Here is a 15,441-nt window from a genome sequence, read left to right as displayed (position 1 = left end):
TGCAGATGACACTGAATTGTTCAGGGTGGTGAGAACCAGAGAGGATTGTGAGGAACTCCAAAGGGATCTGTTGAGGCTGGGTGAGTGGGCATCCACGTGGCAGATGAGGTTCAGTGTGGCCAAGTGCAAAGTAATGCACATTGGGGCCAAAAATCCCAGCTACAAATACAAGTTGATGAGGTGTGAACTGGCAGAGACTGACCAAGAGAGAGATCTTGGGGTCGTGGTAGATAACCCACTAAAAACGTCAAGACAGTGTGCGATTGCAATAAAAAAGGCCAACGCCATGCTGGGAATTATTAGGAAGGGAATTGAAAACAAATCAGCCAGTATCATAATGCACCTGTATAAATCGATGGTGCGGTCTCATTTGGAATACTGTGTACAATTCTGGTCACTGCACCTCAAAAAGGATATTATAGCATTGGAAAAAGTCCAGAAAAGGGCAACTAAAATGATTAAAGGGTTGGAACACTTTCCCTATGAAGAAAGGTTGAAACGCTTGGGGCTCTTTAGCTTGGAGAAATGTCGACTGCAGGGTGACATGATAGAGGTTTACAAGATTATCCATGAGATGGAGAAAGTAGAGAAAGAAGTACTTTTCTCCCTTTCTCACAATACAAGAACTCGTGGGCATTCGATGAAATTGCTGAGTAGGCGAGTTAGAACAGATAAAAGGAAGTACTTCACCCAAAGGGTGATTAACATGTGGAATTCACTGCCACAGGAGGTGGTGGCGGCTACAAGCATAGCCAGCTTCAAGAGGGGGTTAGATAAAAATATGGAGCAGAGGTCCATCAGTGGCTGTTAGCCACAGTGTGTGTGTATATGTATATGTGTGTGTGTGTGTGTATATATATATATATATATATATATATATATATATATATATATATATATATATATATATATATATATATATATATGTGCGTGTGTGTGTGTATATATATACATATATAGGCCACTGTGACACAGAGTGATGGACTGGATGGACCATTGGCCTGATCCAACATGGCTTCTCTTATGTTCTTCTGTGACACAGAGTGATGGACTGGATGGACCATTGGCCTGATCCAACAGGGCTTCTCTTATGTTCTTATGTGACATAGAGTGTTGGACTGGATGGACCATTGGCCTGATCCAACAGGGCTTCTCTTATGTTCTTATGCATTTAAAGTTGCTTTCCACCTCCCCCCTATCTATTCACCTACCTTCCTCCCTTCCCTCCCTCCCTCAAAAATCTGGTGCTCATGTCTTGCGGCTCTCAAACATCTATTCTATGTGACTCTTACATTAAGCAAGTTTGGCCACCCCCAGTGTAGGGGGACAGGGCCCAGAAACCTGGGAGACAGCACCAGCTTCCACATATGTGAAAGAAGAAGCATGCATTCTGTAGTGTTTGGTGCACAAATCCCCCCAAACTGCCACTATCTGAGGCCTTAAAAGTCAGAATGCCGTGGGATCCATTTGGCTGTTGTGTTTCCTTTGCACAAATCAAAACGAAATCTTTATTCTACCTGTTGTCTTGTGCCAGTTATTTCTTGTTAAAAGCTATTTGGAATGCTGTTTTCCGTATGTGACATTAAGGCAGGAGTCCTCAGCATGGCACTGACATCTTCCTGGCACCCTCCCCATTTTTAGAAAGTGGGTGGGACCAGGCAGCACTTTTGCCCAGTGGGCCTTCTGATTGGTCAGTGGAGATCTCATTGGCTATGCAGATTTTCAAACAATACCGATCATTGTAAAAGGCATCCTGTTCAATAGCATCTCCCTGAGAAATACCAGTGTTTAACTAGAGAGATATGTGTAACCTTACTCTGTCAAGCATCGGTATTTCGAAATAATTAAGCTTTTGTTATTTGAATCAAAGATTTGTTTTATTGATATTCCAATACTTGCTCCAAGGACTGAAACCTTGGAAGTGATACAGAGTTTCCCATAGCATAGAGTCTTAAAGGCTACTTCAAAGGCAGAGTTGTAGATAACTTCAAAAGCATAACATAAGGATGAAAACTGCATTGAAGGTTCAAAGAGTACTATCAACTATCCATTTGGTCACTATATAATAATAACATCTCCTGGTTCTCACACATTCCAGCTTGCTGATAAGGCTTGTGGATGGGAACCCGGTGGAGAGGTATTTCGCTTTATAATTACAAGGTTACTTGCATATCCTGAATTATTGAGAGTTGCTAGGTAAAGTGGGGGGGGGGGAGAGAAAAGCAACTTCTTTCGGAGGGTGAGAAATGGAGGAGATGGAGGAAGGGTGAATATAGGAGACACAGTAATCCAATAATCAGAAATAGCATGCTTGACACACTCCCTGACAGTTTGTGGTTGGCTCTCTCTTTTGGCAACCATTATGTGATTGGCTCTTCCTTTTGTGGCAGCCGTTTTGTGGTTGCGCCCACCACCCTGTGTTAGAATTCTGAAAGTTCCAAGGTCAAAAAAGTCCTGCATTGAGGAAACAAATGCATCTAGTTCACCATCAATGGATGGTGAACTCACACTAGCATTGAATGAACCCCAAAAGTTAATATCCTTGTTTTAAAGGAGTTTAGGGAGTTCCTGACTGAAAGAGAATGGCTGCTAGCCATGTGGATGAAATAGAACCTCTGCATTCAGAGGCAGTTTACCTCTGAATCCAGTGACTAGATGATGGCGGGGAGGACAGCAAGGGAATCCTGCTGGAATTCGGTGCTCGAGAAGATGGACCTTTGCTCTGATCTAGCAGAACTCTTCTTAGGTTCTCAACCCTGGCAAGTAGTTTTGCTTGGGATTTTGTTTCCTCAGAGATGTGGGGGTACAGACAGTACTGCATGCGAGGAAAATACACTGGCGTTGAATCAGTGGCATGTAACTGAGCACTGAATGAATTTTAATGATGCACAAAGTCTGGGGTTTGATGCTGGCAAAGACTATTCTCTGCTGGAGACTCCACAGAGCTGCCCCCAGTCAAAGGAAGCAAGCCAGGGCTGACGGTCTGACTTTGCTGAAGTCAGCTTTATGGGTGGCGTCAAAGATGTGAACAAAACATTTCTGTCTTGTGGCTCCCTCGTTTCTTCTGTCCCAGCAAAGGCATCCTGTTAAACAGAGCGTCTGCCTGAGAAATAACAAGAGAGTTATGTGTGACCTCACTCCCTGACATCTTGTGGCTGGTTCTGCCTCTTCTTGTGGCAGCCATTTTGTGGTTGACTCTTCCTTTTGTGGCAGCCATTTTTGTGGTTGCACCCACTACCCTGTGCTAGAATTCCAAAAGAATTCCTCTCAGAGAAAGATCCTCATGCAAGGCAAGGCCTTCTTGACCCTGATTGAAATATTCCTTTCTCTCTGCTTAAAAAGAAAATCCCGGTGCTAAGAATTTGGTGCACTTATTTTTTTTAAAGGACTTTTTAAAAAAAAAATTTCCAAATCTGGCTGAAGTGTAGAAGGAGGGGCAAGAGGTGTTCTTGCAGGAGAGCTGTTTATGTTTGGGGCCATTAGCAGCAAAGGCTAAAAAAGAGAGCTTCCGTAACCCAGGATTATTTATTTATTTAGAAAATATACTGGAGGGGGACCCCTTCCACTTGGACGACCCTAGGCAAGCCAGGGAGGTCATTAGCTTTCAGATAGATTCACATTCCCACTCAGACATGAAACTTTCTGGGTGACCTTAGGCCAGACTTTCAGCCTTCCCTTCCCTCAGAGGAAGGGAACACCTTCTCGGGTGTTTCCCTGAGGATATAAGATTGCTGCCTGAATGAGGAGACAACCCTGTACACTGCCATGAGCTTCTTAGAAGGACGGGACATAAATGTGTAGACCAGGGGTCTCCCAACGTGGTGCCCATGGGCACTGTGGCACCTGCCAACACCTTTTCTGGTGCCCATCAAGTGTTTTTAGAAAGCAGGTGGGGCTCCTGCCCTGCAAGGTTTGCGATTAGCTACCGGAGATCTGATTGGCTAGGCACATTAAAATAACATTGCTTCAGTGGCGGTTGGGTTTTTTCCCTCTCTCACTCTTTTCCCCCAGTGATTTTGTAAAAATTAGTTCTCTGCACTGAAGCATTCTCTATGTGTAGGATTGCCAGGTCCCCAATGGTGGGTCTGGGTAAGATTGCTAGTTCCATGTTGGGAAACTCCTAAAGATTTGGGAGTATAGGCTGGGAAGGTCAGGGACCTCACTGGGGTACAATGGCATAAAGTCCATCCTTCCAAGCATCTGCTTTCTCCAGGAGAACTGATCCCTGTACTGTGAAGGTGAGCTATAATTCTAGGGGATCTCCAGGTCCTTATCTGTGTGGCTGGCTCCGCCCCCTGCGGCAGCCATTTTGTGGCTGGTTCTGCCTCCTGTGGCAGCCATTTTGTGGTTGTGCCCGCTACACTATGTGTGGTTGGCTCCGCCTCTTGCAGCAGCCATTTTGTGGCTGGTTCCATCTCCCATGGCAACCATTTTGTGGTTGCGCCTGCTACTCTGCGCTAGAATTCCAAAAGTGCCCACAGGCTGAAAAAGGCTGGGGGGCCTGTGCTGCATGGTCTCTTCTTTCCTATTTGGAAATGCCCAGGAATCATGTGACTGGCTACAGAAAGAGACGTTTGGTCTCATCTAGTGAGGCAAGGATCTCAAAGCATGATCCTTGGTAGTCCTACAAGGGGTCGTCTACTTTGTGAAGACCTCTCCTGCAATGCACACTCCCTGCTCAGAGGTCTACACCAGAGTCGAATCTTTTCCAGATCCGGCCAGCTTTCGGGATAAGACATTTCTCATTTCTTGTGTGACTCCGTTCCATGGCTTCTCATGTGGCTGCAGGAGACCGGACTCAGCCGACAGCGTCCGGTGCATTCTAGGGACCGTGTAGCTCTCCTTCTCAGGTGTTGCCCCGGGACTCCCTGAAGAGGTAATATTGCTGCTCACTGGGGTGGTAAGGTGGGACTTCTGCTCTGCGTACAGTGGGTATGAAAACTCACGGTGAATCTCTGGCCTTAGCCTTGACGGGACCACATTCTTGGCATTGTTGAGATGAGCAGCAGGGGTCTCACCACCTTGGGCTGAGTCATTTTCGTAGAGGCTGTGGGATCCCTCCCCTTGACTGCGCCATGAGGCTCTGGACACGCGGACCAGCACGTGGGTCGCCGTGATAAGCAGCACAAGAATGCCCGAGGAAAAGATGCAGGCGCAAGTGATCCCAGTTTCGGCCTTGAAGGAGACGAGCATGTATAGGGAGAGAGCTGGGAGGAAGAGTAAAAAGATTATAAGGCCCTGAGGGGAATTTGCTGTTCTGGTGGCTTAACGCTAATGCAGCCGTTCGCTTGTGGAACTCACTGCCACAGGATGTGATGGTGGCCGCTAGTCTATGTGGTTTTTAAATGGCTTCAGGCAAATTTATGGAGGGATGCTTCCATGCCCGGCAGGTGGGAGTAGGCTATATAGGTCTACCGGGCGCCACTAGGTACACCCTCCCCACACACCAGGTGGGCAGAGGAAAGAGGCGGCTTGGCCTCAGTCCCAGAGAGGCAGAGGTGCCACCTCTTTCCCCCACCTGAGACTTTCTAGCGACACAGGGAAGTAGAGCGGGGGCGGCATTTGCACATTGCGCAAACGGGGCCAACTGGCTCCACTCAGCTTTCCCACAATGTGAGAAAGTCGAGGGGGGGGCAGGTTGCATGGCAGGCTCCTCAAGAGCAGCCCAATGTGCAAACAGAGCCATTCAGCCCCACTCAGCTTTCCCGCACTGCGGGAAGGTCAAGGGGGGGGGGTGTTTGCCCAGTGGGCTCCTCAAGAGGAGCCCATTGTAGAAACGGGGCCAGCATTTGGGTGGATGTTTGGGGTGCTCCCCCACCGGAGGGTGAGGGCGAGGCCTTGCCAGGGGTGGCAAAAGGCCCAGCGCCGGCTCTGGACGCTTCCATCAGTGGTTCTTACAGAATAGCATAATGAAAGCTTTGTGCCCAAAGGCAGTGTTCCTCTGCATATGAGGTACTGAAGCACCGTGCCAGATCGCTAGAAACTACACACTGCTGGCCCAATATGTCTGAAGCGGTTTAAGTGTATTAAATATTTAATATATCTGTGTCTCACATCCCTAGCGTCTCATCTGGTTTGACCCGTGAGGAAAATGCTCTAGCTTGGCTCTTGGGTGATACGGTTGGCTCTGACAGGCAAAGAGAAACCCAACTTGCCTGCGAGGTAGGCAGAGACTCCACAGCAGAACAGACCCACGGCAACATGGCGGACCTTGCGAGTGTCCAGCAGGAACCAGTCAGCCCTGTGGGATGGCCAAGAACAGAAATTAGGATGATCCGTTTCTTTTTCTGTTGCTGAATTTGGTTGGCTGTGGCCACTTACTCATGAGCGTGCCCTGGCATGAATGTTTTTGAGAAATGGCAGGGGCGCTTCAGTGTACTTTCCTGGGTTCCCCTCTAGGGTTGCCAAGTCCAATTTAAGAAATATCTGGGGACTTTGGGGGTGGAGCCAGGAGACATTAGGGGTGGAGCCAAGATCAAGGCTGTGGCAAGCATAACTGAACTCCAAAGGGAGTTCTGGCCATCACATTTAAAGGGACAGCACACCTTTTCAATGCCTCCCTTCCATAGGAAATAATGAAGGATAGGGGCACCTTCTTTGGGGGCTCATAGAATTGGACCCCCTGGTCCAATCGTTTTGAAACATGGTGGATATTTTGGGGAGAGGCACTAGATGCTTTCTGAAAATTTGGTGCCTCTACCTAAAAAAACAGCCCCCCCCCCAGAGCCCCAGATACCCGCGGATCAATTCTCCATGATTTTCTATGGGAATAAATCTCCATAGGGAATAACAGAGTTCCCAGCAGACATTTCCCTCCCCTCCCCCCGCTTTCTGACGACCCTGAAGCGGGGGGAGGGCCTCCAACCCGGGGGATCCCCTGCCCCCACCTGGGGATTGGCAACCCTATTCCCCTCACCTCCACCCGGCAATCTTCCCTAAGCCTGCTTTGCTGCAATACTTTGGAAGTGACTGCAGAAATCCTGACTGGATGAGAAAGTCTGGATCATCCTATTCCTGCTGCGGGTGGGGGAGCCTGTCCGCACCAGTGCCATATTCCATGCCCTAGTGCCCACTGCAGCAACACACAAACACACACACACACACACCCAGGACCACTTTTTTAAAAAACTGGCAACCAACACATTGCTATATATCCCAGCGTCATTTAATTTTTTTAAAAAAAATCCTACATTGCTAGCCTCTTTCTTTGCAGATATTCCTTTCCCCGGGGCTTTTTTTTTGTAGAAAAAGCCCAGCAGGAACTCATTTGCATATTAGGCCACACACCCTGATGCCAAGTCAGCTGGAACGGCATTCCTGCTCAAAAAAGAGCTCTGCCAATTCCCCTTATATCTCAGCAACGAAAAGAGCTACAGACTTTTTTTTTTTTTTTAGGATTCTGAGAACCTGATAGGCGGATATTATTATTCCTTATAATTTACTTCATTTATCCCCTGCGCTTCTCTCCGTCGGCGGCCCAAAGCTTACATTGTTCTCCTCACCTCCTTTTTATCGCCACAACGTCCCTGTGAGGTAGGTTAGGCTGAGAGCAACTGACTCAAAGACACCCAACAGCTTCCATGGCAGAGTTGTGGATTTGAACAGGAGCTGGTGGGGCTTAACAGTAGAACTGTTTTGCGTGCAGAAGGTCCCAGGTTAAATCCCTGGCATTTCCAATTAAAAGGATCAGGTAGGAGGTGATGTGAAAGACCTTGGCCTGAGACCCTAGAGAGCTGCTGTCAGTCTGAGAAAAGTGATACCATCACTTCACATGATCTGGACACTATACTTCTGTTGATATTGCCCAAAATCACATTTGCTTTTTTAGCTGCTGCATCACACTTCTGACTCATGTTCAGTGTATGGTCTATGACTTGTAACTGATGAACGGAGCTTTGCCTCTTGAAAACTTATCCCCCCCCCCCCAAAAAAAAATCTTCTTGGTGTCTAAGGTGCTTCTGGACTTGAATCTAGCTCTACCGCAGACCTACACGACTATTCTCTGAAAGCCCTCCTTGCAGTGGCCCCATTTCCCATTTCTTCATGCCAAATGTCCCCCATAGTAAAATAGACATTTTCTATTTCCCTCCATTTCTTTATGTATTCTACATGATGCAGAAGTAGTTGCTGTGAAAGAAAGTTAACTCCATAAAGCATTATACTTACAAACTGCAGGCTGTTAAAAGGGGACTGATAGATCCTGTCAGTTTGTTGTTAAACTAACAGCATTGTTACACAACTGTAATCCCCTCCTCCGAAAATAGATCCCCTCCGCTTTGACATTTCAAACAAACAAGCTAATGCTGCATCTCAGTCGGAAAGTGGCCAGCTGGGGGTACGAGGCCTTGCGGGGAGGGAGTGGAGGGGAAGCAGCTGGTTTCTGGCTTAACCATGTTTTGAAATTTCATCTTTTCAGGGAGCCATACAGAAAAATTTGGCGACGCTGCCTGATCCCCCCCCCCACACACACACACAATTCATTCTCTCCGAGAATAGAAGGGACTTTGTTTGGGCAGTTGCATAAAGGGGGAGGGGGATTAAAGTGGGTGAGCACAGACTTTGTTCGCAAAAGTCCCAAGTGTCTAGTGGCCGGGGAGAGAGAGGGGTAGAAAATTTGAAGTCGTAATTTGCTATAACAACAGCAGTGTGGGAAAGATGCCGAACGTGAGCGGAGGCCTTAATGAGCCCTTGCTTGTCTCAGCCCCCCAATAAGATGGAGTCCAGTAGTCGTCACTGTACAAACATTTTTGATTCAAGTACTCATAATGCTAAAGTATTCATAATGCTAAAAAGTCACCTTTGGGGAGTGTGGCAGGGATGCCAAAACAAGCTGGAAATCCAAAACAACGACAGAAACACAGTATAAGGCACAGACAAAACAATCTACTGTGTACATAAAAATAATTCCTATATTAGAACCAGGGGTCCTTTGGTGGATAAAGGTGTTGGAGCTCATCAGCACAACTCATTTGCATATGCCACATACCCCTGACATCACCGGAAGGTGGACTAAATTAGATCAGCTCAGCAGCTACCTTCAAATGCTTCTTGAATTGTAACTGTCATCACAAAACCTTACTCCCATCATACTTTTTAAATGACTTTCTCCTCTGTGGCCACAGCGGCATGAGGAAGATTTCCATCTGCCTGCTTGATATGTTTCGGTTGTTTCCCCATTTTTTTGTGAGGGTAAATATTGGAAAGGTGTCCAATCTTAAAGAGTTCAGCAGAATTCTCACAGGGACGGTTGAACAATGGAGCCCAGAAGCAAGAATTTAGGGGGGGGGGGGGGGTAAGAAAGAGCACAATAAAATTTAGAGGTTCCAGAGCTCTGCTCCTGTGAACTCCTGCCCTAATTATAACAACTATAATTGCTGTATTGTAGCAAATGGTAACAAAAACAGAAAAATCACTGGGTGAAAACCAGAGGATTCCAAATGAATCTCACAATACCAGATAAGTGAACAGTCACCATTCCAAATAGCAGTTCCTTGAAGGGTCACAGTCCAAAGTATTCAAAATATTCAAGAGTCCATTTTTAATCCCAGGAAATCAATCCCATAAAGAATTAGCTGGCAAACCGTTGAGAGTGCATGGATGAATAATCATTCCACTACAGACTTCACTCTTTGTAGGACTGGACCTGGATTTCTCTGGTCTAGTCCAGGTAGGAAGGCAAATTAGGTAGGAAGCCCTTGTGTTGTCTGCAATCCACAGTTTTTTGTTCAGAGGCATCCTGTTACCGAAAATGGGAGGTTCTGTTAAATGTCACGGTTGATAGTTGTTGAAAGGCTTCTCTGTGCAAAGTGGATCTAGTGAAGCATCAAAACTAGAGACAGGGTCTTTTCTGTGGTGATGTCCCACGACTTTACTACCATGTTACTGTCTTTTAGGTGCCCCGACTGAAGGAGATATTGGATTTATACCCCACCCTTCCCTCTGAATCTCAAGAGTGGCTTGCAATCTCCTTTACCTTCCTTCCCCACAACAGACACAGTGAGACACCCAGTGAGGTAGGTGGGGCTGAGAGAGCCCTCCCAGAAGCTGCCCTTTCAAGGACAGCTCTGAGAGAGCGATTACTGACCCAAGGCCATTCTAACAGGTACAAGTGGAGGAGTGGGGAATCAAACTCTGTTTTCCCAGATAAGAGTCTGCACACTTAACCACTTCACCAAACTGGCTCTTGGGATGTTTTTATTCCTCATAGATTTAGTGATTGATTTTGCTTTGTCCTGCTCTCTGGACCGGTTTGCATCTCACTTCTAAAGTTGCTGTGGCCTCTTTTTATTGTGGTTTGGGGGGTTTTTTGTATTTTTTTTAAAAAAATCCTCTTTATTTTATAATTGAGGTGGTTCCTATTTCAGACATATTGAACTGAAAAGAAGGAAGCATCATAAGTATAGATGACCACAACATGTTCTTTTTTAGACGATCCAAAGACACTTATAGGGGAATTTTGGTTACATTTTCACTCCACCCTTTCTCTAAGGCAGGGGTGTCAAACTCACTTGTTATGGGGACCAGATCTGACATAAATGAGACCTTGTCGGGCCAGGCCAGGTGTGCCATAAAATGTAATATCAGGTAGCTGAGATGTAAACTTTATAAAAGACACAAACACAAAGATTTTTTAAAAGCTTAAAATAAAACATGCTTAAAACATTAGCACTCGTTGGTCTTAAAGGTGTTTTCTATGTATCTTTCCCATGCGATCCAGGGAACTGCGGAAAGGAAGCCCTGGTTCTTTCTTTCCTTCCTTCCTCGGGGGACCAGGAAGGGGAGGAGCCTCAGCCAATAGAAGGGTTGGCTCAGTAGTTCTGCTGTGCGATTGAGAGAGCATGGCAAAGCAAGCTATTCCTCCTCCCTTTCTCCCCAATGGAGGAGCCTCAGCTAATGGAGAAAATAGGGACCTTGCTCTGTAGCTCCTGTGCGATTGAGCAAGCCTTGCAAACAAGCTGTTATGCAGAAGGAAACAAGAGAGAGGAAGAAGGAAGCAGATGACAGCCAGTTGCTCAGGGGGCTGACAGGAGCCTTCTGGGGGCCTGATTTGGCTCCCAGGCCACATGTTTGATACCCCTGCTCTAAGGAGCAAAGGGAAGCACACAGGATTCTCTTCTCCTTCAAGTTATCCTCACAAGAATCCTTTGAGGTGGGTTAAGCTGAGCAAAAGAGAGAAGCCCAAGATCAGCCAGTGAACTTCTTTGCTGAGAGAGGGATCTGAACCCAGGTCTCAGACCTACGTTATCCACTATACCTCACTGGCTTTCTATGCAAATCTACTAGGAAGTGAGTTCTACTTTGTTCCCCTTATTCCTGGGTAAGTCTACACAGGATTGTGGCCTTAACCATCCATTCCTCAAACATGTTAACCCTGACCTTGGTGTGCAAATGTAGCATTCTCAGGTCGTGTCTCTGCATGTAATGGGTGTCTTTTCTGTTAGGGACAAATGCGCTTTTGTTAATGATTTGTCAAAGTCATTGCTGGACACCCAACCTGGAGAGCATCTGAAACGAAACAAGGACAAAAAGGACAACTGCTGGTTTTGTGCAAGTCCACAGAAATGTCAACAGCCCACCTGCTTATCTCCAGACAAGGCTCAGAAGCAAAAAACAGCAGAGGTTATATAAAGTTTCCCTGGCTGGTTACCTGGAGGTAATTTTGCTCACCAGAGGCGAGTGGTTCTCTTCTAGGTCACAAGTGGGAAAGTCAAACTGGCCAGCAGACATTCATATTGTTATTACTGCAATTAAAAGCTAGAAGCACAGAAAAAAATTGGCGGAGGCAACGAGTTGGAGACCCCAGACCCAATTCCGTATTATCTCAGTGACATGTGCTAACTGATTTCTCTCTCATTTCCCCCCCCACCCCTGTATTGATTCTCAGCTGCTTTTAACAGGCTGTGCCTTCTGGAGTCTGCTCAGTCCTCATCAGACCATTCCCCTTGAGTTTTTTTAAAAACATTCCTTGGGTTAATGGACAAAATTGTATTTTTCCACAAGCCCAGGGGATCCCTCACAGCTATCAAGTCTGCAGAACCAAGCTGCAGCCAGCTTACGGCATGGGGATTTCAAGGGAAGAGACATTCAGAGGTGATTTGTGATTGCCTGCCTCTGCGCAGTGCAGCAACCCTGGACACTTCCTTGGTGGTCTCCCAGTCCAAACACGAACCAGAGACAACCCAGCTTAGCTTCCAAGAGCTGACAAGATCTGGCTAGCCTGGGCTATCCGAATGAGCAGACAATAGTAGTATTAGCATTGTTAAGACAACAATGTAACTTCTGGAGTTTGCTAGTCCACCTGTTACACACAACTCAAAGCAGCATGGCACAGTAGTTAAAAGCAGCGGAGTCTAATCTGGAGAACCAGATTTGATTCCTTGTTCCTCCACATGCAGCCAACCAGGTGACCTTGGGTCAGTCACAGCTCTCTCCGCCCCAATTATCTCACAGGATACCTGTTGTGGGGAGAGGAAGGGAAGACAACTGTAAGCCTCTCTGAGATGCCTTCAGGTAGTGAAAAGTGGGGCATAAACACCAACTCTTCTTCTTCTGGAGATGCCCAATAGGGTTTAGGGAACAAAGGGTTAGAACTTGAGAGGGAGAGCAGGGTTCACATTGACACTTCCTTACAAGGCAGCTCTTAGGCCAGTCTCCCTCAGAGCCAGTTTGGTGTAGGGGTTAAGTGCGCGGACTCTTATCTGGGAGAACCGGGTTTGATTCCCCACTCCTCCACTTGCAGCTGCTGGGATGGCCTTGGGTCAGCCATAGCTCTCACAGAGTTGTCCTTGAAAGGGCAGCTTCTGGGAGAGCTCCCTCAGCCCCACCTGCCTCACAGGTCGTGGGGGAGGAAGGTAAAGGAGATTGTGAGCCACTCTGAGATTCAGAGTGGAGGGCGGGATATAAATCCAATATCATCTTCTTCCCTCAGCCCAACCAACCTCTCAAGGATGTTGTAACACAAATCTGTACTCTAAGTGTCCTTGGCCAATAGAAATACTCAGTGAAGTCCAGGGGAGAAGGAATAAAATAGAATGCATTGCACAATAAAGGCAGAGAGCAGTGCTAAGCCGAAGCTTGCGTACCAAGCTGCCCTCCCCGCCACGTTCCTGGGAGGTCAGAACCTGCTGTACTTCGGATGACACCCTGGCACATGTTGGCACACAGACAAGTCAACTGGTCAGACGCACATAAACTGACGAGATGGGCATGGATGAAAGCCAGATACATGTCGGGTTTTATGCGGTTGTCCAAACATCAGCATCTGGCAACGGTCGTTGGCTCGTTCGTGTCCCGAACTGCTACGACTGAGGCGCGGACTTTTTTGATAGTACATTAAATCCGGAATAAGAATGCTTCCGACGACTCCCGTGCGTACTTTCTATGTTTGAATGCTCCATTGAACGCACATCCGCTTCCCTGCGAGAAGCTTGCTGGGGGGGAAAGTGTAATGACCGGGGAAGGCAATGGCAAACCACCCCGTAAAAGGTCTGCCGTGAAAGCAGCGTCACCCCAGAGTCGAAAACGACTGGTGCTTGCACAGGGGACCTTTCCTAAATGGGGGGGGGGGGGAGGCAGATCGCCCACCTTTGCTGTCTCCCTGCCAGGGGAGGAGGATGACCCACCTTTGCCGTCTCCCCGCCAGGCGGAGAGACAGCAAAGAGAGTTGCCGTGCCCCCCCCATTTAAACACCACGGCGGGGTGTTTAAATGGGGGGGGAGGAAGATCCCCCACCTTTGCTGTTTCCCCGCCAGGCGGAGAGACAGCAAAGAGAACTCCTGGGCTTCCCCTTCCTTTCCGGGTGTTGAAATGGGGGGGAGCAGATTACCCACCTTTTATGGCACCTTTAAAAAAAAAAAAGCCAAGCACAATATCCCACGTACTGCGCTTGCGTGAGTGTGGAATGCCATTGTGTGGAATGCCATTGTGTGGAATGCACGAGTGTGGAATGCCATCTCAAAAATGAGGTCCGGCTGATCAACCAACAACTGGACCAACACTGCTTAGAACTGAAGGATGGAGGGATGTCTGATCAGGAAATTCGTTGTAAAAAAGCTGCGGGGTATAATAGCGACGGGTTAGGGATGGAGTTAATGGTGAGTGTGACCGCGGCCTGGTTGCACATCTGCATGACACCTACATGACACGAAGCTCCCCTATAGTGTGGGGGTGGCCAAACTTGCTTAATGTAAGAGCCACATAAAATAATCCTCGGCTGTTTGAGAACTGCGAGACGTGAACATCACATGTTTGAGAGAAGGGAGAGAGGAAAACAGATGGGAGAGGAAGGGAGGGAGAGGTGGAAAGAAAGCAATTTTAAATGCATTCTCCAAGCTGATTTAAAGAGAGAAATGCCTTTTCCAAGTCAGCTGACGGGGGCAGCAGAGCGGGGAGAGCCACATGTGGCTCCCGAGCTGCAGTTTGGCACCCCTGCTTCTGACCAACCTGGCTGCCCACCTGGATCTATTATATAGTTTATCATGCTGTTGCAATCCACCAGGAGCTTTGCAGCAAAGGGAAGGGTGGGCTACAAACCAAATTAAGACAAATTTAAGGGCAAAATGGCAACAAATAAGATTTTCCTTCCCCCCTCCCTCCCAGCCTTAGACAAGAGGCTTTGCGGGGGGGGGGGGTCTCCCCGCTTTGTGCCTTGCTGCTCCCAAGTACTAGGGTTGCCAGCCTCCAGGTGGACCTGGAGATCTCCTGCTTTTAGAGCTGACTCCCAGCTGGCAGAGATCAGCTCCCCTGGAGAAAACGGCTGCTTTGAAAGGTGGACTCGAGGGCATTGCACTATGCGGAGACCCCTCCCCTCCCCAAATCCCACCCTCTCCCAGACCCACCCCCAAAGTCTCCGGTCTTTTCCAGCCCAGACCTGGCAACCGCCCCCCCCCCAAGTACGCACTTGCCCGGCTCCAGGGCGCCCCCTGGCGAAGCGCCTCGCTCCGCGCCGCAGTAGCCGTGCAGGAGACTGAGCAGGAGCAGCTGAGGCTGAGCACCAAGCAGAGAGAAGCCAGCACGGCCGAGGCACGCAGCAGCGCCCGGTTGGCCCAACTCGGCAGGCCGCCCCAGTGGCTCCCGGACTCGATCTGGAAGATGAGCATAGAGGCCAGCACCGCCATCAAGCCCCGCCACCGTGCCCAAGAGCAGCAGGGCGCCCAGGGCGCGCTGGCCGTAAGAGGAGGGCATGGCGGGGATCGGGGCCGGCGGGAAACTCCACGCAAAGTTTTCTCCCGAAGGAGGGGAGGGGAGAGCTGCGCCGAGCTCTGCGGGCCGGCCCTGCAGCCGCTCCGCCCTCGCTCGCCCCCCGGCCCCTCCTCCCCCTCCAGGCAACACGCCCGGGGAGGGGGGGGCGGTGTTTGCGAGGCTAGTCTCAAGCCTGGCTTTGACCAAAGGGCGTGGCTGGGGAGGGGTCTGGCCAGGGTGTCAGCTTGCTCCCATCGGCCC

General features: G+C 48.5%; 1 protein-coding gene across 1 annotated transcript; it reads right to left on the bottom strand.

The window, feature by feature from the left end:
• Positions 1-4,626: 4,626 nt before the first annotated feature.
• On the bottom strand, positions 4,627-15,183 carry TMEM221 (transmembrane protein 221). Its single transcript, XM_060233089.1, is given in 5 exon segments — positions 4,627-5,207; positions 6,156-6,241; positions 14,900-14,975; positions 14,978-15,122; positions 15,124-15,183. Coding segments are annotated over 5 exon segments (888 nt in total). The 3' UTR covers positions 4,627-4,686.
• Positions 15,184-15,441: the final 258 nt, after the last annotated feature.

Source organism: Heteronotia binoei, chromosome 2, assembly GCF_032191835.1.
Source record: "Heteronotia binoei isolate CCM8104 ecotype False Entrance Well chromosome 2, APGP_CSIRO_Hbin_v1, whole genome shotgun sequence".
Lineage (NCBI taxonomy): Eukaryota > Metazoa > Chordata > Lepidosauria > Squamata > Gekkonidae > Heteronotia > Heteronotia binoei.
This window is presented reverse-complemented; position numbering and strand designations above follow the sequence as displayed.